At 41.8% G+C, this 27,962-nt stretch overlaps 3 protein-coding genes across 6 annotated transcripts; 2 read left to right on the top strand and 1 right to left on the bottom strand.

Moving 5' to 3' along the window:
* The first annotated feature begins 640 nt into the window (after nt 1–640).
* Nucleotides 641–5,323, top strand: LOC136540393 (uncharacterized). 2 transcript variants are annotated; one of them, XM_066532399.1, is made up of 10 exons: nt 746–877; nt 1,568–1,638; nt 1,974–2,089; nt 2,199–2,256; nt 2,438–2,587; nt 2,855–3,065; nt 3,508–3,553; nt 4,311–4,431; nt 4,557–4,629; nt 4,794–5,323. In XM_066532399.1, exons 2-10 carry the CDS (start codon nt 1,626–1,628, stop codon nt 5,020–5,022), a joined length of 1,017 nt encoding a protein of 338 aa, XP_066388496.1. In that variant the 5' UTR covers nt 746–877; nt 1,568–1,625; the 3' UTR covers nt 5,023–5,323. The 2 variants fall into 2 exon arrangements, with proteins under 2 accessions (XP_066388495.1, XP_066388496.1); XM_066532398.1 differs by lacking the exon at nt 1,568–1,638 and having other exon boundaries at nt 641–877.
* A 241-nt stretch (nt 5,324–5,564) lies between these two features.
* On the top strand, nt 5,565–10,606 carry LOC136535513 (protein root UVB sensitive 3-like). 2 transcript variants are annotated; one of them, XM_066527776.1, is made up of 16 exons: nt 5,565–5,718; nt 5,833–6,059; nt 6,162–6,219; nt 6,451–6,510; nt 6,645–6,683; nt 6,796–6,858; nt 7,207–7,263; nt 7,439–7,502; nt 7,731–7,814; nt 7,900–7,982; nt 8,071–8,200; nt 9,483–9,575; nt 9,744–9,882; nt 9,977–10,014; nt 10,091–10,278; nt 10,383–10,606. In XM_066527776.1, exons 2-16 carry the CDS (start codon nt 5,926–5,928, stop codon nt 10,479–10,481), a joined length of 1,329 nt encoding a protein of 442 aa, XP_066383873.1. In that variant the 5' UTR covers nt 5,565–5,718; nt 5,833–5,925; the 3' UTR covers nt 10,482–10,606. The 2 variants fall into 2 exon arrangements, with proteins under 2 accessions (XP_066383873.1, XP_066383874.1); XM_066527777.1 differs by having other exon boundaries at nt 10,389–10,606.
* Nucleotides 10,607–10,813: 207 nt separating this feature from the next.
* On the bottom strand, nt 10,814–18,168 carry LOC136535512 (uncharacterized). Of its 2 annotated transcripts, none has more exons than XM_066527775.1 (10): nt 17,918–18,168; nt 17,092–17,168; nt 15,229–16,174; nt 15,031–15,142; nt 14,309–14,372; nt 13,519–13,740; nt 13,130–13,254; nt 12,316–12,768; nt 11,748–12,223; nt 10,814–11,193 (listed from the first exon to the last, which is right to left on the bottom strand). In XM_066527775.1, exons 1-10 carry the CDS (start codon nt 18,053–18,055, stop codon nt 10,825–10,827), a joined length of 2,982 nt encoding a protein of 993 aa, XP_066383872.1. In that variant the 5' UTR covers nt 18,056–18,168; the 3' UTR covers nt 10,814–10,824. The 2 variants fall into 2 exon arrangements, with proteins under 2 accessions (XP_066383872.1, XP_066383871.1); XM_066527774.1 differs by having other exon boundaries at nt 15,229–16,180.
* Nucleotides 18,169–27,962: the final 9,794 nt, after the last annotated feature.

The raw sequence follows: 27,962 nt of genomic DNA on the forward strand, positions 1-27,962 counted from the left end.
TACAGATAATAGTACTTAACAATAAAAATCTTTCTTCGTACGCGTACGCCCAGCGCAACAGGGGTCGTGGAGCAGAGCAGAGTAGCGCTATCCAAGGTCAAAGTTTCGCTTTGGCACGTAAATGCTGGCGTCTGCGCGCATGCTGCTGTTGGTAGCAGGAGTCAGATCCTCAGCAGGACGTCCGGTCACGTCGTCACTGTGCCTGCTACTGCTCAGGGGCGTGGGCGAGCAAGGCTGCCATTCCTAATTCCAGGAGAAGCACTATAGCAAAACAATGTGCAGGAAAAAGCAACGAAACACTGTAGCACTGACGGCCACGCAGCTAAACACGGTAGCACTGAACGCGTCGGGGTCATCAGTGTGTCTGAGGTCGGCGCCAAGATATGTGGCGCCGACCTCGACGCCATATATTATGGCGTCGAGGTACCGGCCACGTATGATTTGCTTCTATGTATGGCTAGGTATCTCGGTGTCAAGATCTGTGGCGTCGAGACGTGTTACCTCAACGTCATGACTCATGGCATCAAACCACAGGATCCAAAGAGTTTAAGTCTTTCAGGAGACTAAATATAAATTTTATTAAAAAAAAGGTTAAATAGTAAAAAATTAGGTCGGCAGAACCGCACCCGTGTTTTTCTCACGACGAATCAATCCTGCGAATCAGCCGCGAGTACCAAACGGGACCGCGCCAGAAGCAGTGTCCATGGCACGCCGTTCTAAACCCTAAACCCCTGGCCCTGCTTTACTAAACCTCACCGAGAATCGCACGCGTCGGCGACCATGGCGGCGTCTCCGTCTTCTTCCCCTGCCGCCGCCGGAGTTGGTGGCCAGAGCCTGACCCCCTTAGCGCCGTCTCCCCACCTCACCAACTTCTTCGGTAAGTGCCTATTTTTCTTTCTCCGCCACAGACAGATTCAGAACGACCCGAGTTATATGTTTGTCTTGCACAAACTTGGGGAATACGAGACAGTGGGAGGGTTGATAAAGTGTGAGGCTGAGACTTAGGATTTGGATCTGATTATTGTTAAATTGTGATTAACTGATTACTTGTTGGAAAATGAGTAATCATTTGTCCGTGCCTACTTTTTTTTTTGTTAGAAAAAGGAATTGTTTCTGGCATCTGCGACTGCACACAGCCAACTTGTTCGTGCCTATTATATTTCCCCCCTTTGTATTGGGTGATGATGGAGTGGGATGCTTTTATGAACGAAACCTCTTTTATGATTTCTGCTATGACAATTGATGTATCATATAAATTTAGTTCGCTCTGTTAATTTAATGGTAGCTAATTGTTTTGATGATGGATTGTCCATTTCATTCTCAAAAGTAAGGGTGAAAGTGCTGTCATTTTCCATTTTCGCTAAAATTTTACTGCTATTCAACAACGAAGTACTTTGCATGATGGGAGCTGTTATTGGATTAGTTCTCTGTAACTTTTACTTGCATGTCCAAAGCATGCACAAAATCTTTTATTTTCCCCGCTTATGCTTTTCTGTTCCAACCTTGGATTGGTGGTAAGATTCAGCTAATACTCAGCTTTGCAAATTTGGTTGATGGCAAGGTACAGTGGGAAATTGAGTGTTCTCATGGTGAGAGGTTGAAGGTTTGAAGCATACTGGAGCTTAATGCTTTGGCCTCGTGAGTTTAAATGTTGATTGAACTAGATCTGGGATTTTCTTGATGCAAAAGAGATTACTTGTGCATATTTATTATGTTTTGTTTTCCATTGGGTGGTTATTCAGTAAAATGCTCTTCAACAAATACATTGAAGATATCTGTTTTGAGATTGGGCTATCTATTTCACTCTCAAACGATGAGGACAAAATTGTCTGTATTTTCCAATATTAGTTTTACCAGAAAATCAACAAGGTAGACCGTACAATAGGGATCTGCATTTGTATCAGTTATCAGGAAGTATACACACTTTCCAGAATATGCACTTAAATAGTACTGAGATCTAACTTATGGTGCAGTGTGGAGGGAATTTGTCTGGGGAGGAATTGCAGGCGCATTTGGGGAAGGCATGATGCATCCAGTTGACACTCTGAAAACAAGGCTTCAGAGTCAGGCTATAATGACAGGGGCTAAGGCGTGAGATTGTTTCAACTTTGCTTGTTCACATAAAGTTTAACACTTACAATCATAATGCACGATTTTGATACATGGGTGCTGAACTTTTCTTCATCTCTTCCTAATAGGCTCAGAAGAATATATTCCAGATGGTCAGGACAGTTTGGGCTTCTGATGGTCTAAGAGGTTAGTGAATGAAAATTAAAAAGGGAAAGTAGACTCATGCTGTCTTTTTTAATTAAAAAAACAAGCTAAAAAGTTTAAATGTCAAAGCACATTAGCTCCATAACTGCCAAAAAATACACTGTTCCTCACTAATAAGCATCAATAGTGATCTTGATAAATGTTGCGGTTGACCTCTTTTCAGGTTTTTACAGAGGAATCAGCCCAGGTGTTACTGGATCTCTTGCAACTGGCGCTACATACTTTGGTGTTATTGAATCAACTAAGACATGGTTGGAGATTGCTAATCCTAATCTAATTGGACACTGGTCACATTTTATTGCTGGAGCGATTGGTAAGCACTCTATTTTCTGTTTTTTCTGTATTTTACTTTTTGAAAATTTTCAGGACGCTGCTTAATGTAGTTAGATTTGTACTTTGTTTTTTTACTGAGCATGGGGACTTTATATCTGCAATCTGCACCAACAAACTTTTTCTAGCACCCCCTTTTGTTAGTTATGATACTTTGCTGGTGTAGGTTCTGTTGGAATGCATGATGTCTCAAGATAATTTCCTATGCTGCTTCCTGGATACCACATATATGTTTCATTCTTGATTCCAGGTGATACACTTGGATCCTTTGTCTATGTGCCTTGCGAAGTCATGAAACAAAGAATGCAAGTCCAAGGCACCCAAAAATCTTGGGCATCAGCTGTAGCTAAAGGAAGTATTTCTCAAACTCATGGGACTCAGATGTATGGGTACTACAATGGAATGTTCCACGCTGGCTGTTCTATCTGGAGAGATCATGGCTTGAAGGGGCTTTATGCAGGGTATTGGCACTGATTTCTTCTTACTAGCCTGCCTATCATTATCAATAGTGCCTTTCATTGTTTTTTATTGGATTACATAAGATCACCTTAAAGGAAAACCTAGACCTATAATACCTTTTATATTTGATTTGACTCTTTGCACAAGTTGATCACTTAGCTCTGTTCTTTCTGCAACCTCTGAAGCTTATCTATTTTAGGCCAGAAATAAAATCTTATCATACAAAATAAGTGTCTATGTGCACATTATGGATGTGTAATGTATGTGTTGATGGAACAAACATGTATCTGCCAATTTGTTTGTGAAAAAAAAACTGATAACAGTATTCATGATGGTGTAATGGTCATACTTGAGTTTTGTTTCAACAGATAACACTTTATCGTGACAATTTAGTTGTCATTACGCGTTGTTTTGTCCGAAATGACAGCCTTTTCTTCCTTGCAGATACTGGTCTACTCTTGCTAGAGATGTCCCTTTTGCTGGTCTAATGGTAAGTTAATTAATTTAACATATACTCTTGTTTTCTTTGTCCTAACGTTTTTTAGTAAACTTGCTCACTTTCCAGAAGCAATGCCGGTGAGTTTAAGCTAGCTCCTATAAGAAGTCGATACTGCTAAGATTTAACGGAAGCAATAGCCCCCATATTCATTATATATTGACAGGAGTTACAATACCGTGCAACGTTTACAAGCCCAAGACGATCATGCTTACAGAGACCTTGCCAGTCATGACTAGAAGAATAATTCGATCTACCACTATGTTCATGTAGGAGTCCTAGTAGTACAATATTAGCCATACTCTGAGACTTCACGTACATGGCAGCCTGATAGTAATCTGTCAGTCACCACCATAACCATTTTGATTGACATGCCTTTGACTACTGGATAATTCCCAACTCAAGCAATAGCCTTTGGTTCCTGGTCTCATGCTACATAACCGTGATTTGCAAGGGCATTCCTCAGTAGGCAGTACTGCAGTAGCACTGATTATTGGACTCAGGAGATAAAACCTAAGTGCATGTAGCCCTTCTAGTCTCTATACTATACATGATTTTTCCCCCTTCCTTTTGGAGTACACCTCTAACACTTCTGTTGTGGATATCGAGTTTGTCTGATAGATTTGTGTCTTTACTAGATTTGTTATTTAGGTTTTTTTTGGGTGTATTCTAAGCTTACTAATGCTGTGGACAGTAATAGAGATTTACTTTTTAAAAGAATCTATTAATGAGCAAATATATGGCTTTCCAGGTCACTTTCTATGAAGCAATGAAAGAGATGACTGAGTATGGGAAAACGAAGTATTTGCCACACAGTGATTTGGATATCAGCAACTCCTTTGAAGGACTTGTTCTAGGAGGATTGGCAGGCGGTATGTCTCTAATATATATATATATATATATATATATATAAAATAAACCATGTATCTGTTACCTTATCACTTGAGAATCTCAAGTTTTCTGCCTCTTGGTAGCTCTTATGAGTTTGCTGTTGCAGGCTGTAGTGCATACTTGACTACCCCCTTGGATGTGATCAAGACAAGACTGCAAGTACAAGGATCAACGTCTAAGTACGTGTCAAATCTGGTTCTGTGACTGCTCCCTCTCTCCCTCCCTCCCTCCCTCATATCTACCATGGAAATCTAAAGTTCTGTCCCTGAATGTTACACACAAACGTGTCTGTTGGTGATACATGAACTGTGTAAGTTACAAAATTCTTTTTCATAATTATCAGGTACAATGGGTGGCTGGATGCTATAACAAAGACGTGGGCTTCCGAGGGGGTGGGCGGCTTGTTCAAGGGAAGTGTTCCAAGAATAATATGGTATATCCCGGCATCAGCATTCACATTCATGGCAGTGGAATTCCTAAGGGATCATTTCAACGACAAGGTTGATGCCGATGCCCATGAACTAACCTCCCTGTCAATCGACACAAGATCAGAAGTTGAGAAATCAGCTTAATGTTCCTTTTCCTATGAAGCGTCCTGATATTCCTGCCTGGTGGAATTTATCTGGCGGAATCTTTTTTTCTTTGGCAACAAAGTAGGTTTCAGTCATGTAAACACGGAGGACATTCACTGTCAGTTGGGTGAAAACGTTTTTGTGTACCAGAAATTAAGGAACTGATAACATCACGATCATATTAGGGCAGCAGTTTTTTGAGTTAGAAACTGGTGGGTGGATGGAATTAGAGACGTGAACATGTAATGTTGACCAATGCACCCAGTGGACTGGGGCTTCTGAATCTTTGTTGCAAATGTTATTGCCATTGTTGCGTATTGAAATCATTGTATTGATTTGGCAGCTTTGCCATAAATCGTATTTGCGCAGCGCAGTCTAATCGGTTGCAAAATTCATCCATCAAGCTATGGGAAGTACTTGTACTTTCCTAGATCCGGGTGTCGACCCCTGCCTTCAGCCGTTCAGTAAGCTGCCGTGGCTGTAATGACTAATGACTGATGGTAGTCCAACTGAGTACTGATCACACCCCCAACTCCCAAGTCAAACTTTCAAAAAAAAAAAAAAAAAACTCCCAAGTCAACTCCACCGGCCGCAGCGCTGCTCTTCTGAGTTCTGAGTAGTGCGCGCGGCGTGGTCTCCGTTCGAACCGAGGCCCAGCTGCTGGATCGGATCGGCATCGGCCGCCACGGCTCGCGGGTGAGACGTTGCGCTGCCTACCTGTTTGAATGGAGATATTTCTTGATTATGTGAAATTAAGCTGATTCCTGTAAATTTCCTGTCTGATCCTATGAAATTCATGTGTCCAAACAGCGCCTGAAGGTCGTCTGAGGCGTGAACGTCCTGGAGGCAGCCAACCTACCCCACCCGGTCCAGCGATCCCGGCGCCGGCAGCGCACGAGAGGAATGGACGCGTCGCACCCGGAGGGCGAGGCCGCGGCGGGGTGGGTGACGATCGAGGAGTGGAGCGGCTCGTCAGCCTCCGCGCTCTCCCGCACCGCCGTCCTCACCGCCTCCGCCTCCTCTCTCACCGCACACAGGTGGCCTCTCCCTCCCTCCCTCTGCTTCGTCCCGAGCTTCGCTCCCTTCCCCAGTCATCTGACGTGCGCACGTGCTTGTGTTGCTCGCTTGGGCTACCGCAGGTTCGGCAGCCGGTGGGGGCGGATCGGCAGCCGCATGCTCGCCGCCTTCGTGCCTGAGGTGAGTGACTGGCACGCGCCGCCTCCCAAGCCCCACTCCAGCTGTACCAATCTACGCAACACCGTATACTACTACTGATAAGCACGTCGTAATTCCTTTTAACTTCGTGTTGTCGTCGGCAGCAGCTGTATCTGTTCGAAATGAAGCTTCGCTGCTCAGTGCTCTTCTCCATTGTTTTTGCTTGGGCCGGTCACTGTGACTGATGAGCGAGCCTTTGTATTGCCTTGCCAGGGATTTCCTGGGAGCGTGACTCCGGATTATGTCCCGTTCCAGATGTGGGATACGTTGCAGGTAAGATTACCTGCACGACGTGAGCTGTCTCTGGAATCATGCTGTTGTATTCACACCTGATTACCATGGTAAAAACTAATGCTACCCTGTGCTTGGTTATCGACTGTCGGCCTGTGCGCTGTATCTTGCTCTAGGGGCTCTCCACATATATCCGTGCAATGTTGTCTACACAAGTAAAATTTTCTATTCTGTCTTTACAATCTCCTGACTCGCTCTGTATCTACACGCATATTGTTTGGTTTGTGCATTTCTAAATTTGCTGTCTTCTGGAATGAACTGCTCCAGGCCCTTCTAGGTGCAATTGGAGTGGGAGAACAGTCCGCAACTGTCATAGGTGCTACTTTTCAGGTAGATGTTGGGCAAATCCATTAAGCATTCAAATCTATGCACACTCATCTGATGGTAGGGCAGATTAGACAAACTTATTCAACACATAGTCCAGTTGCATCAAATTTTTCTGATATATAGTATCCAACATGACAAGGATTATTTTCGATCTAATGCCATTTTGATATCTAGCAACCTTCCAAGGAATCATGTTTCGCTGTGGGTTACTCGGCACAAACTTGACTCTATAGATTATAAAATTCCAAATTCCCCTGGCCTTTGTGAAAGTTCTCTTCCTTTTGTTAGGCTAATGTTGTAATGTTGGTTTTTTTTCCCTTATTTTCCCCCTAACATATGCAATTCTGGCAGTGGTTTCTGAGGGACTTGACAGGAATGCTTGGAGGGATATTGTTCACCTTTTATCAGGTATTCAGTTTTCTGATGTATTACGATAAACGCTGATCTTGTTACTGAAGCTTTGATCAGACGCCATTGCTCCTTCAAGGCATCCTTGTGAATATTAGTTCTGAACTTCTGATATACTTTGTCCAGCCAGCATATCAGACTCTGTATTCATTTTCTGTGCCTTCTTTCCCACCAGGGATCTAATCTTGATAGCAACGCTAAAATGTGGCGTCTAGTTGCAGACTTTACGAATGACCTTGGTAATGTTCAATTGAAACCACTAAATTCAGTTACTTTGCCCTTTTCATTTCACTCCCATGGCACAATTATTACATTCATGCCAAGTTAGATTGTTCTGTTTTTCTCTTAATTTATTGTACTAATTGTTCTTGAAAGTTCAAGTTACATATAATCTGGAATATCAGGAGAACATCTCTCCCTTATTTGCTTAGTGTCAGTGAATCATTTACATTTTGTTACCTGTGCAGGAATGTTGATGGATCTCTTAAGCCCTCTGTTTCCTTCATCGTTGATAGTTATAATGTGCCTAGGCAGCCTATCTAGGTCATTCAGTAAGTTTCTTAATTCCAGAAGTCAGAACTCATGATGGGGAACTTTCTGAGTTTTGGGGGCTAATTTGGCATTTCTATCTTCTAGCTGGTGTTGCTAGTGGAGCAACTAGAGCAGCACTAACACAGCATTTTGCACTTGCAAAGAACGCAGCTGATATTTCTGCAAAGGTAACCTAGGATATTCTTCAGAAATTTGTAGATTCCTTTTGGTATTATTTTCTTTAATGAAGCAGCACAAGTATACTCAACTTTTCAGGAGGGCAGTCAGGAAACACTCGCTACAATGTTAGGGATGGGATTGGGGATGCTGTTAGCTCACATTACTAGAGGGCATGCTTTGAGTGTATGGACATCTTTTCTTTCTCTCACGGTGTTCCATATGTATGGTGAGTACTCTTTTATTCTTCCATATGTTTAAAACCGAAACAGATTTTGAACTTTCCTACTTATTATCTCCTTGTCTGGCTTCTAAATTCTTGTGGCGCTGAAGCATAGCCAATTTGCTACAACAACAACAACAAAGTCTTTAAGTCCCAAACAAGTTGGGGTAGGCTAGAGTTGAAACCCAGCAGAAGCAATCAAGGTTCAGGCACGTGAATAGCTGTCTTCCAAGCACTCCTATCTAAGGCTAAGTCTTTGGGTATATTCCATCCTTTCAAGTCTCCTTTTATTGCCTCCACCCAAGTCAACTTCGGTCTTCCTGTGCCTCTCTTCACGTTACTATCCTGGCTTAGGATTCCACTACGCACCGGTGCCTCTGGAGGTCTCCGTTGGACATGTCCAAACCATCTCAACCGGCGTTGGACAAGCTTTTCTTCAATTGGTGCTACCCCTAATCTATCACGTATATCATCGTTCCGAACTCGATCCCTTCTTGTATGACCGCAACTCCAACGCAACATACGCATTTCCGCGACACTTATCTGTTGAACATGTCGTCTTTTCGTAGGCCAACATTCTGCACCATACAACATAGCAGGTCTAATCGCCGTCCTATAAAACTTGTCTTTTAGCTTCTGTGGTACCCTTTTGTCACATAGGACACCAGATGCTTGGCGCCACTTCATCCACTCTGCTTTGATTCTATGGCTAACATCTTCATCAATATCCCCGTCTCTCTGTAGCACTAATCCTAAATATCGAAAGGTATCCTTTCTAGGCACTACTTGACCCTCCAAACTAATATCTTCCTCCTCCCGAGTAGTAGTGCCGAAGCATAGCCTATTTGCTAACACAGTCTAAATCTGCCCCTACATGCAAAGGTCAGGAAACAGACATTAGAAAGTCTTGCAGAAGCAAATGGAAAACAACCATACAATATTTTGTCGATTGCATGAATTATAGAGTGAATATGTTCGCTGGATTCTTTCAATTAAAATGCAAGAAATTTCTCTTAGAGCTTGAATTTCGTTGGCATGTTGTGCTTTGGATTCTAGACCTTGACTCCTAAACACTTCCACTGGGCTGTGCTTTCATTAAATTAAATTTTAACTCCATATACAAAGAAAAAAACGTTCATCCCATGGTTATACCTGCACCTATCCGACTATCCCATACTTCTGTGTGAATTTTTTTCCTTAGTATATCATGTTTGTTGATGCTTCAGGGATTTAGTTTTGAGAAGCATTTCTTGACATACTTCCACTTGTTTTGTTTTTGATGACCCAGCAAATTACAAGGCAGTGCAGTCACTTTCACTCACTACGCTAAACTATGAGAGAGCTTCCATCTTGCTACAGTACTTCAAGGAATGTGGTGAAGGTGAGTGAGCTCCTTTCCTTGCGGTCATTATTGGTATTGTTTAGTACTTATCAAGCATGTGATGTATCTTTATGATTGTTGAATGATAATTTTTTGTGGCAATCTGTTAAAATATTCATGCAAAATGTTCCATGATTTTATTCCTTTTCTTGATTGCACTTTTCCTAGTTCTTGCACCGCAAAAGGTTTCTCAGCTGGAACATATTCTTCCTTTTTGGTCAACCTGGAGGAAATTAAACAAAATTAAACTGCCACATGAGCGTGTGCACTTAGGTGCTAAAGCCTCGATGCTTACACACAGTGACATGTGAGTTCTATGTTTTGGTAGGTTATATGTTATTCAATAGTCAATATTTGGGGATCGAAGACAGATTTTTCACACGGTTTGTCACATTTGATAGGTTGGTGATTGCAAAAACAAGATCCCACTATGAAAACAGTAAGTTTATGCCTTGGTTAATGTAACACAGTATAGAACTTTGCTGACTCTTTTTCTGCTTCCCTAATTTATGCAGCAAACTACCTTTTGCTGGATAAACAAGGCAGTGTTTACGTTTTCATCCACAAGCAGGCAACACCAGCTGATGTTTTAAGGTCCTTCGTACATGGGCTCGTGTTAGCAAGTTCCACGCAGACCAGCAAATCCCAGCACTTAGAGGCCCGTCGATGGATGGACGAGATGTATACCAATTTTATCTCGAAGGTAAAGAGCATTGTGCATCTGAGATGTTCGAGTTCAGCATTTTTGTGATATCTTGCATGCGGCTTTTCACACAAAGAAATCTTCATTTTCTTTTGTTGTAACAGCTGCAGAGTGAAGGTTACTCAACAGAACGCCTTTTGTCGCATTCGATTCTTTGGAGGGCACACTGGCTTCACGGCCGGCATGATGAGAAGCTCAAGTAGGGGAACACAACACGATCAACTAGGGTGAGGGTGAGAACGTGTTAAATGTTGCTCGAGCATGACATGATGAAAGAGAGATGTATGAGTTTCACCAAAACAACTAAATATCGTTAACCGTTCGAGAATGTAGCACGGACTTCACGATAGAAGTGCTTGGCTGTACGCTCAAGTTCAGCATGCTAATGGTTCACACTACGTACATCCTTACCGCCCGCCTAACAGGAAATCCAAAGCAGCATTAATCACTACACACAGACCAGTCTAGTACCGTTTGTTGAAGCAATCCTAGAAATCACTGTGCGGGGAACTCTTCACCACATACAACGCACCTACAGGAGATGCTCTAGTTATCGAGATGACCACCTGGCGATGCTGCTAACGGCCCTTTCGTAGGCATCGCCGCCCGACCTCCGATGGATGCACAGACGCATCTCGCCTCACCATTCCCATGACCTGCGCCTTTGTTCAAGGCAATTCGACCATTCACATTCGACTTTTTTATGGCGGTTTCTGCAGGAGAAGGCCCTTGACACTCTCTCTTTCTCTCATGCATCTGTTTCTCGGGTGTCTGCTCCTGAAACTTGTCGGGCAAATGTGCAGACATAGGCCTGGAAATTTCAGTGCTGTCTGAAGGCCCACGGTACAGGTCTGAAAGCCGCCTGATCTTTGGAAACTCTCCCTCCTCTGAATTTTCATCTTGTTCAATTTTCACCTGTACATATGAAAGGGTAATTCTGATTTAACGACGAAAACAAATGTATGATTGGGGGATTTCAGACCTCAACACTCAACAGAGCATACGCAAGCACAGAGCACCATTGAAAACTTGTATGCATAGACAGCACCCATCTCGGATACATCAAGAAATCATGTCAGCCCTGAATGTAAGTCAATGTATAGAAATGCAGCCACTTAAAACACTGGCCAATTAATATAATACTAACATGAGACAAATAGACAGTGGCTACCACGACAAATTTGAGTAAGAAGAATACAATACTATTAGCAGCATTTTTTTTCTCGAACACGCAAGAGAGCTGCGTCCATTATTTAAGAAGAAGAAACTATTAGCAACACATGTACTACATCCAATAAAAAATATTTTTACATATTTAATGCTTGTAGTGTTTAAGGCTTGACTAAATCTTGTCCTAAATGACAAGTTTTTTGTGGCTGGAGGACAAAATATTATAAGAATTCAATAAACAAAAAAATTTGGTGAAGTACAGGTATTTGGTGAAAAACACAGGGTAAACAAATGCGTACCTCATTGTCTGCGATTTTCATTTCATCTCCTTTCCCAGACTTTACCACTGCAGATGCAGCAGCTGCCAAAGAATATAGTGTGGGCTTATCTGTGGACTCGTCGACAGCAGGCAGCCCAGGCTCTTTCTTCACTGCATGTAGTGGAGTAAATCCAAGTGGAACTCCCATTTTAACAGGCCTTGGGGCATTAAGAGAGAACCTAACGAAGGGCTTCTTTTGAGTCCCAGGGGTCGAAACACAAGCTGGTCCAGCAGGTGAAATTGCAGGAGGGAGTCCACGATGAGCTTCAGTAAAGCCTGGAGGAATATCTGTAGGAAATCCTGGAGGAACATCAGCATAAGTCAGAGCAGCAGTACTGATCTGAAGCTGACAGTGAGCTTTTGTGAAGCCAGGAGGTACAGGAGAAAATTCAGGAGGTATGTCCAGAATGAGGTCAGGGCTAACCAAAGATCTGTCAGCAGGCTGACATGCAGAATCTGTAAAAAAAAAAGTAAAAGTCAGAAAAAGCTAACAAGATAATGAACGTTGGTCAAAAAAGAACTTAGAGCAACCAGTGGGATAGTGTGACCTTCTAAGATAGAAGTGCTATTTTTTGCAGAGTCATGACGGCAACATCCGTAAGAAGTAGCAGGAACTGAGCAACTGGATGCAGGGTTTGAATCAGGAGTTCCTAGCACTGCCATGCAGTCATTGACCCTATCAGAATCCTCGCCTCCTGTTAAATCCAATACCTTGGCAACACCCTCATAATTGTCCCTAACTGTCTCTCTATTTCCTGTGACATCTGTTGGATTGCCTCCATTTGCACCCAATGTCATGCCAATATCAGATTCAGCACTCTCTTTTTCTTTGCCTTTTGTCACATCCAATTTCATGCCTACCTCCTCATATTTATTACATGAGTCATTTGTTTGACTGGGATTGCTGATCTCCACATTTTTTATATGACTGTTTGGCTGGCATGTCTTCTTCCTGATACACTTCCCAAAAACACCCCAAAAATATAATTTGCCATTTTTTCCTGTTATATGATAATAATAGTTCATAAGTTAGATGATAAATTTACCCTTGCAGACCCCCAATTTTTCAAAGATATTAGCAACTCTTTAGTTTTTCCTAACATGTCCATGCAAACTCAATGTGCTCAAAGCTATCTGACTGTATAAGTCCACAATAGCAACAAAACCATCAAGTGACTATTAAAAATTAAAAAAAGGATTGGTAAAAGAGAACGTAAGCTTACAAAAAACACTAGTCTATGTCAATCACGGTGAAATTCGTAAAGCAGGTTATCCTTTTTTGTCGGGAAACAGATTATTCTTGTTAGAACAGTAAAAGGATGAGTAATAGAAACAAAACTTTGCACGAAAATGAGAACGTACTCTGATCTTGTGGTGTAAGCAACTTCGACGAAAACACTGCCAATTCAGTATCACCAATTTTGGTGAACAGGCCAAGGCCATGTGAACAAACTTTTTCAAGAAGCTGATCGAAACTCCAGTGCGGTCTGTAATAAGAAATTGTTAAGCTAACCAGAGAGTGCATGCATGGAGCAGAGATACTAATAAATAACAAGGGTTTAAATGTACACAAGCATCTGCATGATTTCAAGAACAGACGGAACGTTTTAACATTTATGTGATAGCAAGTTAGAGACATAGCAGTCAATACAAGTGTAATTGACATACATGCAACTTGGAAGTTACTTGACCAGAACCACTACAGGTGCTTCTTACAAATTTAAAAGCTACACCTATTAGAGTAAACGTACCTTTCATGACTGCTTACAAACCATAGTCCAATATCCTTACTGTCGGGGGGTACCATCTTGAATTTTTTTGGCCACAGCTGGGAAAGAGGTACTGCCTCTAGATTTAAAATTTCAGGCATTTGGTTTGAAGATTCATAAACTCCGACAGAAATTTCTAAAGGGAAATGGGCTTCAATTCCATCACAAGTATGTATCAGTCCTCCAGTAACATGAAAGTTGCCCCTAAAAGAAAAATGGAAGTCTGATGTTAGTGGTTAATTGAAAGGAAAGTACATGGATACTAAAATAGGAAAACTATTACAGACTACACAACATAGCATTAAAAAGTGGCACTTCCATATTACAGGAGAAGGTATCATTATATTGCTTGAACATTCTGTTTGCTTATTGCATAGATGATTTCTATGATGTACAAAATCAAGGCGTTAAGATTTAGTTTCACTGCCTAATAAAAAACAAGGTTCATGGTTTATAGCACAGTCAATCAGTAACGTTTTCGTTGAAAGGGATGGGCAGTTCATGTCATTAGCATATCAAATGTGGGAAGATGTTAGTGTGATATCTATGAGATTTGGACTTGAGACCAAAATCAACTTCTGTTCAATTCGGTGGCAACAATATTCAGGGAACGGGCAAACTTTGGTGGTAGAGAAATAAAATCTGCCTGTTAGGACGAAGCTGAGAAAAATCCTGTATATACTATCCATAAAATAGGACTGGTTATACCCATACTGCGATACATGCATGCATACAAAAAGAAGAAAAAAATGCACTAGCCTATACTGCTTACTTCCAGCAGGCTTCTGATTGATAATGTTTCTTCTGCAGCTTCGTATGTAAGATTAATGGTGCACCTGTTTCCAGAATATACATGTTATGATGAGATTCTGTAAAGAAAAAATTAACACTAGGAAATGAAAACCATTCACTGTGCTACTGTACATGCTCTATGCACTGAACTTAAATGGCCAAATACTTTCTGTTCTGTAAAATCTTCTTTTCTTATTAATAACAATGGAAAAACAAGCAAGTACTATAACCCTGCATTCCATGAAGGCACACGGAGAAAATTAAAATGACAAACAAAAGGATAAGAGTATAAGACTAAAAAAGAACTGTGGCGAAGGTACTTAAAAAGTATACTTATCGGATACACGCATGAATATTTCAGGCATAAAACACTAATTTGAAGGAAAACAAATGAACTAAAACAACCAATTAGCACTGTTATAATAAAACTGCAGCCTGAGTTGCAGTGTTGTCAGCTGGCTGAATGGCAGCAATATGTTCTTAGGTTTTACCTAAAATAGTAACCCACCTCGTTATAGTCACCCTCCCCCTCCCCCCCCCCCCCCCCCCCCCCAAAAAAAAAAAAAAAAAAAAAACTACCTACTAACAGCCTATAAAGAAATTCACCAGCAAGGTCATGAGTAAGTGAAAGGTAAACTTAGAATGCATGTCTTTCACAAGAATTTTTCCGAGTTGCTATCACATATTAGGATCATCAAATACCTGAAGATCTGCCATGGCTAATTGATGCCCCTGAGTTTCTTTCTTGCGACGATGCACCATGTTGCAGAGAAGCAATGGACTGCGCACTGTGTTTTGAAGGAACCTTTTGGCACTGCAGCATGACCAAATTGCATTATTTTTGTTTAAAAAAACTGATCTAAGATTTGGGCTTGATCTAGTAGTAGTATTATAATATACCTCTGTGGAAGATTCACGGTGCACAGGTATTGGAGTCAGCAACACAGGCTTCACACTAGGTTCCTGTGTTATGGGAGCAGCAGTTCTTGTATCAGGATAAACCTCAACAGACCTTTCACTAAGCACAGATGTTGGGCTTAGCAATGTAGGCTCCACAATAGGAGCTTGCAAGACAGGAACTGTAGTACTTGTTGTAGTTAAATTGATGTCTCTACTGCACAACTTTCCACTCTCAGGTGTGCACACACTCTTAGAAGGTCCTGCCTTTGTAACAAGAGGATTGTCACTTGGATGTGGAGCACCAGTTTGCTTGGGACTAGGAAACATAGGATTTGTCACTACCTCTTTTGGCAAACTACCAGACATTTTTTCACTGTTCTGGCCTTGAGAATGCAAAATACTCAAACTGGAGCTCCTGGCAAGTGCTTGTGTACTGACCATTCTGTCTAGATTTCTAGGAGTAGCATCGGTATTCAAATTAGTACTCGGTTGTGAGGATTTGTAACTTGGTGATGCAAGGTTCTTTAAAGAAGAAATGCAGGGAGTGACAGAGCTACTTATGTGCCCCCCGGCAGATGGGTCCCTATTTTTAGCTGTCTCAAGCCTCTTACAGGGTAAACATGAGTTATAGGATGACTCTGATGGCATAGGATTTTGAGCGAGAGATCTGGATCCCAGAAGAGATACTCTACGTGAACTTGGAGGTGGTGTGACACTTCGTCTGCAATGTCTTTTCTGTGACCCAGCTGACCCAACAGTTCTACCATATAGTTTCCGATGCTGTAAATAGGTAATGTCTTCTGCAGCAATCAGCTTCACTCTTGCATTAGGTTTTGAATATGTACCACCAGAAAATCTAGCCATCTTGAGCTTATCTTGAGAGTTTGGTTCTACAATTCCCTTGGTTGTGGATGTTGCCTCATTACCGTGCTGCATTTGGTTATGTCTGGATCTAAAATAAAAAATAATGTTAGTCAATCGGCAAATCAAATATGGCCAGAATCAACATAAGAAACTGAGATTTGGCACAGAAATGCATTAATTTCACAGAATTCATGTAACAATCTGCCAACAGTCTACACAGACAACAAATATATGCATAATTATATGATGCAATGGTTCCCTGATTCAGTAATTATAGAGAAAATAGGAAGCATAAAAGATAGAACAAGTTAGTACACCGTATGTCAATACATCTTCCAAAATAAGGAGTCAGCTACAGCCGGAGTTTTAGAGATTAGAGAACACTTAACAAAAAGGAAAAAAATAGAAACATGTAAGTGTAGTGCAACTATTTTCTCAGAATCTCAGTATAAAAAAGCAATATCATCAAGCATATATCAATTTCGTATCTTATCATATACAACAGTATTGAACCTTGAACATTTAAATATAGTCCATTCACAATTCCTAGTTTACTTCGGCCAAAACTGATATATGTTTGTTATTTAGGAGTAGTTCTATACAATATGTCAGTGTAACATTTATTCCACCACCACCACCACCCAAAAAAAAAAAATTATGCTAATTGACATGATGAAAGAACAAACTTATATGAGGATCGTTATATGGGTTAATGGAGAACTGAAAATTCATTGGGTCGATCAATTTAAAGACAAAGTTGTAGGCAGTCGATATGTGCTAGCTATCCACAAAATTGTTGAAAGTTTTGCCACAAAAAAGGGCAGAGATGTTAAGAAAGCAGTATAACAGTCCTGCTAACAAGAGCAAATACAAATCACATTGATCAACAGGGTATCTTCAAGAAAATTTTCAAGCTAAAATGCAAACAAGCACAAATGAACCCATTTACATTTTTTTGTGCATAATACAAGCACGAAGTTCAGTAAGGGGGAAGTATACCTTGAGTCTTGCTTGCACTGACAGCGGGCATTATTTCCTGAACCGAAAACACATGTTGCACAAAATGTGCCCTGACCCTGAGTAGAGCAACGCAAATGAAAAGCTGTTTCAAATACAGGATAGGGTACATGTATTCCAAAGCATCATAGAAGACACAAAAAACAACATAAATACTAACAGCGAACATTTGTGTAAGACGGTCAAATCTAATTCAAGAGGTGAATTTAATTTCTTCAGTTATCCGCATGCCAAAAACCAATTGATGGATAAAACAGAGATGCTCTGCTGGAAGCCCGCAAGACAATCATGTACGAAAGCATAACATAAACGTGAGAGCTAAGAGCAGGATCACATCACAGACACTGTCTACCTAATGGAACAGATGATGTCGCACCAGTAAATTTCACGGTAACAAAAATAATCCGCATAAACTACCAATATAAAAGATAAAAAAAAACAGCAACAAATTCGGTGAACCAGTGGCATCAAAACCACATCTGCAGCTACTAGTTACACACAGGACATGACAGCATTACAAAAACAGGCGGCGTTGCGCAATCTATAGGCGAGGGATCATGAGGAACAACAAGATAACTCCTAAAAGGTATAAAATAAAATATTTCCTCATTGTTCCCCGCACCACGCACACGCAAGCGCGAACACAAAACCCTCGCACGGAAAACAGAAAGCAAGAGCATCTCAAGCAAAAAAACATCTCATTTCACTCCACCCCAACAAAACCCCACCGAAGGGAACCGCGATCGGCAGGACGATTTGAGGAAAAGCAGCGCGGTCGCGCAGAGAGGAGGGAGTGGGGTCCGATCACCTGTGCGGCCTTCCGTGGCGTACCGGGGCGGCGAGCAGCCGGCGTCGTCGGAGGCGGGGGCGGCGCCGGCGCCGGCGCCGGGTGGGAGGTGGGGGCGAGCCTACTAGGGTTCGGTGGCTGCCTCTCCACGTGACCCATTGGTGGATTCCTCCCTCGATCGCAAGTTCGCCGCGGTGAGGGGCGGAGAAAGAGGGTTTTGCTCGCGTGGTGGGGGTGTGCAGAGTGCAGTGCACAAGGAGCATGAAAGCAGTTTTCAGCAGCAGACGACGGGGTGGCTCGCAACAGAGAGGAATGGGCGTTTCGTCTGCCTCCGGAGGGACGTGATGGGTCCGCAAGGCGTGGGTCCATCTGTCAGTGAAATGTGTTCGTTGCGGAAGGCGTGCGTGCCCGCATTTCCTGATCGAGAAGCGGGCCCCACGTCCCTCGCGGGCTCGTCGGGCCTTCTTCGGCATCGGGGCATCGGGCGCTACATCTGCAGATCCACGGCTGGTGATTAGCATGCATGCGAGACAGAGGGCGCTGACGGTAGTGTGACCAGCTGTCATCCGAAGTACAACGCGGGTAGAAACGCTTGCTGGCTGCTTTGATCGGAAGCGGAAGGGCCGCCGCGTGACACGCGGCAGGATTGTTGGAATGGACGATCAACAGCACACTTGCAGGTAGAACCCCTTTCGTTGATGAATTATTTGAGGCCCCATTAAAGGGCGAAATTTTATAAGAATGGTACAGAAAAGTTTTATCAGTTCGTTTTCTTAAGAAAGAATAGGATAGAAAAGAATTTCACGTTCCAAATGGGACCTAAGCAGGCAAAGTTTACTGAGGCCGCGTTTAGTTCGGCTCCGAATTCGGCGCCGCCGGAATCACAGGAACTGTAGCAGCCACTGTGTGTGCACTGTAGCATTTTGTTTTTATTTGATAATAATTGTTTTATCGTTGACTAATTAGACTCAAAACGTTCATCTCGCAAAGTACAACCAAACTGTGCAATTAGTTTTTGATTTCGTTAATACTTAGTACTCCATGCATGTACCGCAAGTTTGATGTGACGGAAAATCTTTTTTTTTATAGTACCAAATTCTGGAATTTGGAGAACTAAACAGGGCCTGATTGTGATTGAACGATCAATGAGGAAACTGAGGTGGTAAATAGAGTGATAAAATACTGGCTATTGGGAACATTTACTCGTGAGTGAGCCAGTTCAGGCGTTCACACCTAGTACGCTAGTGGGTACTGTGCCATCACACCAATCAAATCAAAAGAACTAGAAACCGCAAAGGTGCTATCACTCTCGAGGGTAACATGGAACAAAGGTAGCTGAAGTCTGGGTAGGAGGAAAGAGAAGATGATTAAGAGTAACCGTGACGTAGAGTAGATATATACGATTTCTTATGGTTTGGACATCAAGCATACTACTTTGTTTTTTTCAGACAATGATATACTACTTTAGCCGTTAACTAAAATTATAAATTGCATGTAAAATACAATAATATTATGTTTAAAGTGCTTTAAAAACTGAATCTGGCTATGCTATTTTTACAAGCCGAATCATATATAAATATATGTTCGTGGTCAAAGTTACTTTGATATTAATACTAGTTACTAGAGTTAGTTATACCTACCACAATAAATTATATATGTGGTTGTATCAATTTAATTCAACAAGTTAAAATGTGTAAATGGACTTGTTAAATGTCTGAAGTTGCTATGTCATGGATTTTTTTCTTTGCGGCCGGCAGTTGACGCGAACTAATTATGTATGTAGCCCCTCCCCTCCCTCCCTCCCCCCCCCCCCCCCCCCCCCCCCCTCATCCAACCTAACGAGGCATGCAATTTCGTAAAATTCAAAGAACGATGGACGGAAAGCACTACAATGTTAACTCAAATGACAACACAGGTTTGTAAATGTTAACTCTTGTCTCCACCTTCATAATTGAGAACTTGTTGATTGAAACAATTACCTTCCATTAGGAATGTGAAAGGCACCATGTTGTGTAGCCTCAAGGCTCTTTACTAGATTGTGCTTTCATCATGGGCAATCAACTGCTACCAAGGCTTTGTTTCCACTAACAGGAAAATCAGCAACAACGAAGAAGAAAAAGGCCTCCACAAGTCTTTCTGCTCCTACAATGAAGAAGAGGAAGGACTGCACCTGCAATGAACAAGAGGAAGGCCTCTAAAGATGTTGTCAACAAGATGAAGGACATGATCAAGGAGTCCCCTTGTCTGCAAGGTGTGTTCTTTTGTCAAATTATGTTCCTTTGTAGCAGTCTCAATGTAGGCTAAAGCGGTGATCTTTTGCGCTAAGTAAGCATCTAGACAATATGGATGCAATACTGTATTCTGAGATGCATCAATCTTGTGGTCTTGCAACATGAAAATGCTGCCACTTAATAGCTTTAAATCCTCCATGAAAAACAAGTCTCTCTCTCTCTCTCTCTCTCTCTCTCTCTCTCTCTCTCTCTCTCTCTCTATATATATATATATATATATATATATATATATATATATATATATATATATATATATATATATGGAACTACTATCCTGTAGCTGGCTGCAGAATAACTTATTCTGTAGCCACTTTGAGTTACGATAATTACTATGTTATTTTACGAGATTATAGTAACTCCTTACTAAGTGGTTTAATATAACGTTATGGTAAATATCCCCATGTGTTATAGTAACCCAACTATCGTAAATATGTATTTATATTATGGTAAATTAGTATATAAAATTATAGTAAATGGAGGTGGCTACAGAATAACTTATTTTGTAGCCGGCTACTGAATAGCCACCTGGGGAGAGGCTATTCAGTAGCCGGCTACAAAATAAGTTATTCTGTAGCCACCTCCATTTACTATAATTTTATATACTAATTTACCATAATATAAATACATATTTACGATAGTTGGGTTACTATAACACATGGGGATATTTACCATAACGTTATATTAAACCACTTAGTAAGGAGTTACTATAATCTCGTAAAATAACATAGTAATTATCGTAACTCAAAGTGGCTACAGAATAAGTTATTCTGTAGCCAGCTACAGGATAGTAGTTATATATATATATATATATATATATATATATATATATATATATATATATATATCTTTAAATCCTTTGTTATACAAGTGGTGTTCTTAACTATTTTCATGCAATAACTATGCATGGACACATGTACCAAAAATAATGCACTATGTCTCAAAATTTCCCGGTTCACACACAAGACAACACAATTTTGTGCATACGTCTCAAACTTCACATCCTCATCACAGCATACACATTCCACATTACAGTTACACACACAAATCAGAATGGGAAACTTCAAAAGCACAATTATTTGGTTTCCAAATCCTTCTAAAGCAGTGATAGGAAGACCTGTTTGAGTGTTCTTCTTTCCTTTTTCTTGGTTCTGCTCCACCTCCGCAGGTGTCTTTCTTTCCATCGTCTTTTTTCTCCTTGTCCTTAGGGTCTGCAAGCACCTCCAAGTTCTCTTCTTCGCACTTCCAGAATGGGCAACCACTCCCATCACGCTGCACGACACAAATCAAACTCAAGACATCCAAATTTGAATCAAATAAAAAAGGATCTGAGTTGGTCACAAGCTCTTTGGAGCGAGGCAAGCGTAGAAGATGCGACAATAGTTCCATTCTCATCATTTTGCGCCGCTAGCTCTCGGACCTCGAAGCACCCGCAGTCCGAGCACATAATGAGCACTACTACATTGAAAGCATCTAGGCCCTTTGTTGGGTTTTCGGTGATTAATGACAATACAAGATTACTATAACTAACGTGTGTTTTGCAGAGGCAATTAAGTTAGGTCATGGTAATGGAGATCAATTGGGCAATCAAGGTGGTCATGCCCCAACGATGGAAATCGTTTCGGTTTTCAAAGGATGGACGACAAGGTTAAGGATGACTAGTTCTAAGTGTCGATTGGAGTTGGAGTGACACTTAGAGTAGTTTAAGACTTTGTTTTTCCTTTGGCCATACTATTAAGGGGGGATATGGACGGGTAGCTTGACCTAGATGAGTCTAGTGAGTTAGGTGTGGTGCACACTTGTTAAAACTAGCACTAGGTAGCTCCACAACAGCCCTATGATCATATGGAGCAAACTTCATTCACATATGTTCGAGAGTTGGAAGTGAATGGAGGGTCAAATGCTGTAACACCTCGGTGTTAAGTATGCATTAATATTTTGCAAATCATGAGCATAATCACCATCATGCATTCATAAGCATGACATGAAATATAGAATTGAAACATACTAATGAAACATGTATGTTGCATAGTTTTATTTTGATAGATTGTATGCTATATTTCTTTTGCCATGTGTGAACCTTGATTGATCACTTAGACCACTTAGAAGTAATTAGGATGCAATTTGGAGCAAGGTGTATATTCAAAGTTTTCTCAAATTTTGCTTTTAAAAATAATATTCTAAAATAGGGTTTTTGATTTAAATTAACTTTAAATCTATAGTTCAAAATCTAATTGGATTTTGGCCTTACTCCTTTTGGCAAAGTTGTAGAGTATATTTTTCTGAACAACTTTTATTTTGGGTCCAACTTTTGAAATTGCTTTGAAAAGGTTTAAAAATTCATTTGAATGAATTTGGGGAAGAAAATAAAAAGGAAAGATCACATTTTCACTTAATAGACCGCCAGCCTCCCTTCTGACCCGCTCACGGATTCGGCCCGCAGCGCCGCGCGCTCGAGCTCCCGCCCCGCTCCAGCGCCGCGTGCTTCACCCTGGCCCAGCAGCCGCTTTGCCGGCCCAGGCCCACGCCACGCCTCCCGCTTGCCCGCGCCCGCGCGCCTGCGTCCTGACCACGGCAGACGCCCGCCGCCGCGTGGTCGACATGCGCCGGTGACGGCGACACCTAGCCATCCCGGTGGCCCCCGCACCCCACGCGCTCACCTACACCTCCGCACGCGCAACTGACTCCCCTGCGCTCTCTCCCATTTTCCTCTCACGTGCCAGCAGTAGAGCACACGCACGCGCTCGCCTCCGCCACCGCCCACACCAGCGCCTCGCCAGAGTTGGCTCGCCCGACCACCCCAGCTCACCGTCGACCGCTTCGTCTCACCCAAAGCTCCGCCTCCACCTCGCGCATCCCGTGCTCGCATCGGTTCGCCTTGGTAAGCTTTCACCGGCCGTGAATCGCTCACCGGAGTGAGCTCCTCCTCGCCCGAGTGCTCCGCTCCATGGACATTTCCTCTCCGCTTCGCATCCCGCTCTCTTTTCTCGCGCACGAGCACCACACCACGTCACTGAGGCTCCCGATCGCCTCCACTCACCGTGCCGTGGCCAGGGACGCCCCATCGGCGACGACCCGCGCCGCCGCTCCGCCATGCATGGCGGTGGCCGGCTTCCTGAGCTCCTTGGCCCATGCCACAGGCACCGTTGGGTTCGCGCGAGGGTGGGGAGCACGCTGGTCACCTTAGCTGACCGGAGACCTCACCGTCGGTGAGCTCTCGCCGCCGGTGATCTCCTCTGGTTTCTGTTCGACTGACGGGTGGGGCCCAGTCGGCCTTAGGGGCCACTAGTCAGCCGCAGGGGTGCAAGCCTGGGTAGAGATCCGGGTGGATCTAGCGTTTATGCCTCGGTATTCAAAAAGGGTTTTTAAGAAATGATTTCTAGAAAATGTTGTAAAGGCTTCAAAAATCCATAGTTTGCTCATTTTAGCTCCAAATCGAGTGAGACCAATTTTATTGTGTTTCTTAGAAGTAGATCTACAATATAAAAATGTTGCATGTCAGTTTTGGGATACATTTATATAGGGCTTTAGTTAATTCTTGTAATTGCTGTTTTCTTGGAAAATGCTTAATAAATAGAATATACATCAGAAAAATATGATTCTAATTTGGTTGATCTATTCTTGAGATGTACTTTCTGTGAAAAATATATGCCATGCTTGTTCTATAGAAAAATATGGCTATGTGATTTAGGTGCATTTATTTGCTATTTCTTGTAAAATTGCTAGAGCCAAAAATATGAATAAAACATGTAGGTGAAACTTTTGTATAGTGATTGTATGCTATGTAAATCATGGGAAAAATATCAAATCTGTTGTTTGACACTTTTCATAGTACAAAGTATTTTCATGCTTAATTATCAACCATAGCTTGTCATTTTTGTGTAGGCTTGTTATACTTATCCACATGCAATGAAAATTTTATGGTAGACTAATTATTGGCTAAGGAAGCTACTGTAATTTTCTCATAATTTTATGAGCACCAGAAATATATGTTGCTGTTGTAGCCCTAGTTTAAAATGAAATAAAATAATCTTCTTTAATGCATGTTTAGTTAATAATGTTTGCTTTGGTGTATCTTTGAAGCATCTTAGCTTGCGGTGGTGACTTGGCATGTTAGTACAGTGGTTGTAGTAGTAGTATAGTAGTACATGTTCTTGGATAATGTTGGCTACCATGTAGAAGAGCTTTACTTCTACTATGTCCAATAAAGTTAAACATGTTCATCTACATTCCATGCATCATGATCATTACATGTCATCTCTCCGATGCACCTATGCATGATCACTTATACATCTGCATCATATAGGATCGCAGGAGGAGTTGCTAGTAGCAGTTCAGGAAGAGCAGACCGGAACAGATCCATAACAAATCTAGGCACAGGAGGTGCTAGAGGAAGAGAAGCAAGGAGAGGACTTGCCCAAGTGTGTGGATCATCAACCTAGTTTGTTCGAATGAGGCAAGCCCTGGAGCATTCTAAGTCTCCTACTTTATAAAAGCAATTCTTTCTATATATGAGTTTATATATTGTTGCATTAAGTTATAGGAGTTGATTGAAACCGTTGATGCATTTATTACTATCCTTGCCTACCTTATTACCTTTTTACCCTGTTAGGTCGGTGAAAGGTCCTAATGGCTAGAGGGGGGTGAATAGCCTAATAAAAATTTCTACAACAACACTTAACAAAATGGTTAGACAATTATGAGGCGAAGCAAGTGTTGCGCTAGCCTACTCAAGATGCAAGCCACCTATCACAATTTTAGTTTAGATAGTGTCGATTCACACAAGAGCTATTACACTACCCTATGTTAGTGTGCTCTCAAAGGCTAACTAAAGAGCCACACCAACCCAGTATGCAAGCTCTCACAACTAGCTACACTATGCTTGTCAACTAGTTTGCGATAAAGTAAAGAGAGTGATCAAGAGGGTTATATCGCCATGTAGATGAAAGAACCAATCAATCACGAAGATGAATAACAATGAAGATCAATCACCTCAGAATCAATGATGAACACAATGATTTTTACTGAGGTTCACTTGCTTGCTGGCAAGCTAGTCCTCGTTGTGGTGATTCACTCACTTGGAGGTTCACAAGCTAATTGGCTTCACACGCCAAACCCTCAATAGGGTGCTACACAACCAAGACAAGATGAGGATCACACAAGCCACGAGCAATCCACTAGAGTACCTTTTGGCGCTCCGCCGGGGAAAGGTCAAGAACCCCTCACAATCACCACGATCGGAGCCGGAGATAATCACCACCTCCGCTCAACAATCCTCGCTGCTCCAAGCCGTCTAGGTGGTGGCAACCACCAAGAGTAACAAGCGAAATCCGCAGCGAAACACGAACACCAAGTGCCTCTAGATGTAATCACTCAAGCAATGCACTTGGATCACTCCCAATCTCACTATGATGATGAATCAATGATGGAGATGAGTGGGAGGACTTTGGCTAGGCTCACAAGGTTGCTATGTCAATGAAACCAAAGATGTGAGCCACAACCAGCCATGGGGCTTAAATAGAAGCCCCTACGAAATAGAGCCGTTGTACCCCTTCACTGGGCACACTGTGCTCTGACCGGACGCTCCGGTCTTACTGACCGAACGCTGCTCCTCAGCGTCCGATCGCCTGATGGTGGCCACGTGTCCCAACTTCAACGATCATCTGCCTTGACCGGACACTATGCCTAAGTTGACCGGACGCTAGAGCCTCAGTGTCCAGTTGTTTCTAGTAAGCTCCCTAAGGCGTATTTCTTCGACCAGACGCATCCGGTCCACCTTGACCGGACACAGTCCAGCGTCCGGTGATAAACCCTAGCCTCTGTACCACCAGTCAACGCGACCGGACATAGCCAGTCAGCGTCCGGTGCTTTTGGATCCAGCGTCCGGTCACTTGACCGAGGCCAGCATCAGCTCTGTTATCACTTCTAACTTCTCCACCCTTACTCCAATGTGCTAACCACCAAGTGTATCACCTTGTGCACATGTGTTAGCATATTTTCACAAATATTTTCAAGGGTGTTAGCACTCTACTAGATCCTAAATGCATATGCAATGAGTTAGAGCATCTAGTGGCACCTTGATAACCGTATTCCGATATGAGTTTCACCCCTCTTAATAGTACGGCTATCAAACCTAAATGTGATCACACTCTCTAAGTGTCTCGATCACTAAGACAAAATAGCTCCTATGGATTATACCTTTGCCTTAAGTATTTTGTTTTTCTCTTTCTTCTTTTAAAGTTTATGCCCTTGATTATCGCCATGTCATCACTATTGTCATGTTATGATCTTCATTAGCTTCTCCGCTTGAAGTGTGCTACCTATCTCATGATCACTTGATAAACTAGGTTAGCACTTAGGGTTTTATCAATTCACCAAAACCAAACTAGAGCTTTCAATCTCCCCCTTTTTGGTAATTGATGACAACCCTTATACAAAGATATGAATTGAAATTCGATTGAATCCATATTGCTTGCCCAAGCATATTCACCATGTGTAAAAGGATATGGACAAGTTTCATGAACCCCAAATGGTAGCAATTGCTCCCCCTACATATGTGCTAAGAGTTTGGATTATAGCTTGCACATATGCTTAGATAGGAAATATAGGAGTCAATATCTACCAAATGATGCTAAGGTATAAAAGATGGACCTTTGAAGCGTGATACCAATCGAAGTGCACCAATATATCATCCTTAGCACCATGGTTAGTTCAATATAACTTGAAAACATACTTTGAAAAGATACTACTTGTAAAGACTTATTTGGAAATGAACGTTATCTAGTGATTTCATTTCACCATTCAATCTTACAACTAACATTCATCACACAAGCATGGATATGTAAATTTAATACTTGTGCCATGCAAGCAAACATATGAAATGCACATTCAAATGCACCATACAAGTTCATGAGCTTGCTCCCCCTACTTGTGTGCTCCAAATTTTAGTTGATCCTCCCTTTCCTTTTTCATATCTTTCCCTTATCTTTGTTTCTCTCCCCCCTTGTTTCTCTTTCCCCCTTATCTTCTCTCCCCTTTATTTTCACTTATCTTTGTTTCTCTCCCCCTTTGTCATCAATAACCATAAAGGTCTAAATTTAGATGGGATTACTTGTAGGGTCAAGATTATCAATGTCAATCAATAGGGTGAGGATCATTCTCCCAAATTTGGTCTAGTCTAGATCATTTACCAAAGATATTTAACTCGGTTTGATCCAAGGATAAGCTTCTTCACACCTCCAAATAAGGGTTATCTTGTACCATGTTGAGTTAAACACTTAGAGCTCATTTTTAGATTAAACACTAGGTTTACAAGCTCACAAATATGTCATATGCTATCACTAGTTCATGTCAAGCATAGAAGCAATAGTGATACCATATAAACATCAAATTCATTTGATTTTCATGAATGAGCCTAATAAAGTAGAACCACTTGAAAGGTCCTAATAAGATCAAAAATATGACTAGATGCACTAAATATGTCCTTAGCAAGGATGTATGCCATGTCAATCAATTTTTACCTTGGATTGCTCGAAGGAGAGGCATGTCATGTATTTGGGGGGTGCATCAACACATATTTGAGAAATTCAATATTCTCATTCCTTAGCTTGTAAAACCTTTTCTCATCCAATGGCTTGGTGAATATATCAGCAAGTTGATCTTCGGTGCCTACACTTTCAATGCAAATGTCCCCTTTTTATTGGTGATCTCTTATGAAATGGTGGTAGACATCAATGTGCTTTATTCTTGTATGTTGCACCGGGTTGTTGGTTAACTTG

This window comes from Miscanthus floridulus, chromosome 2 (genome assembly GCF_019320115.1).
Source record: "Miscanthus floridulus cultivar M001 chromosome 2, ASM1932011v1, whole genome shotgun sequence".
Lineage (NCBI taxonomy): Eukaryota > Viridiplantae > Streptophyta > Magnoliopsida > Poales > Poaceae > Miscanthus > Miscanthus floridulus.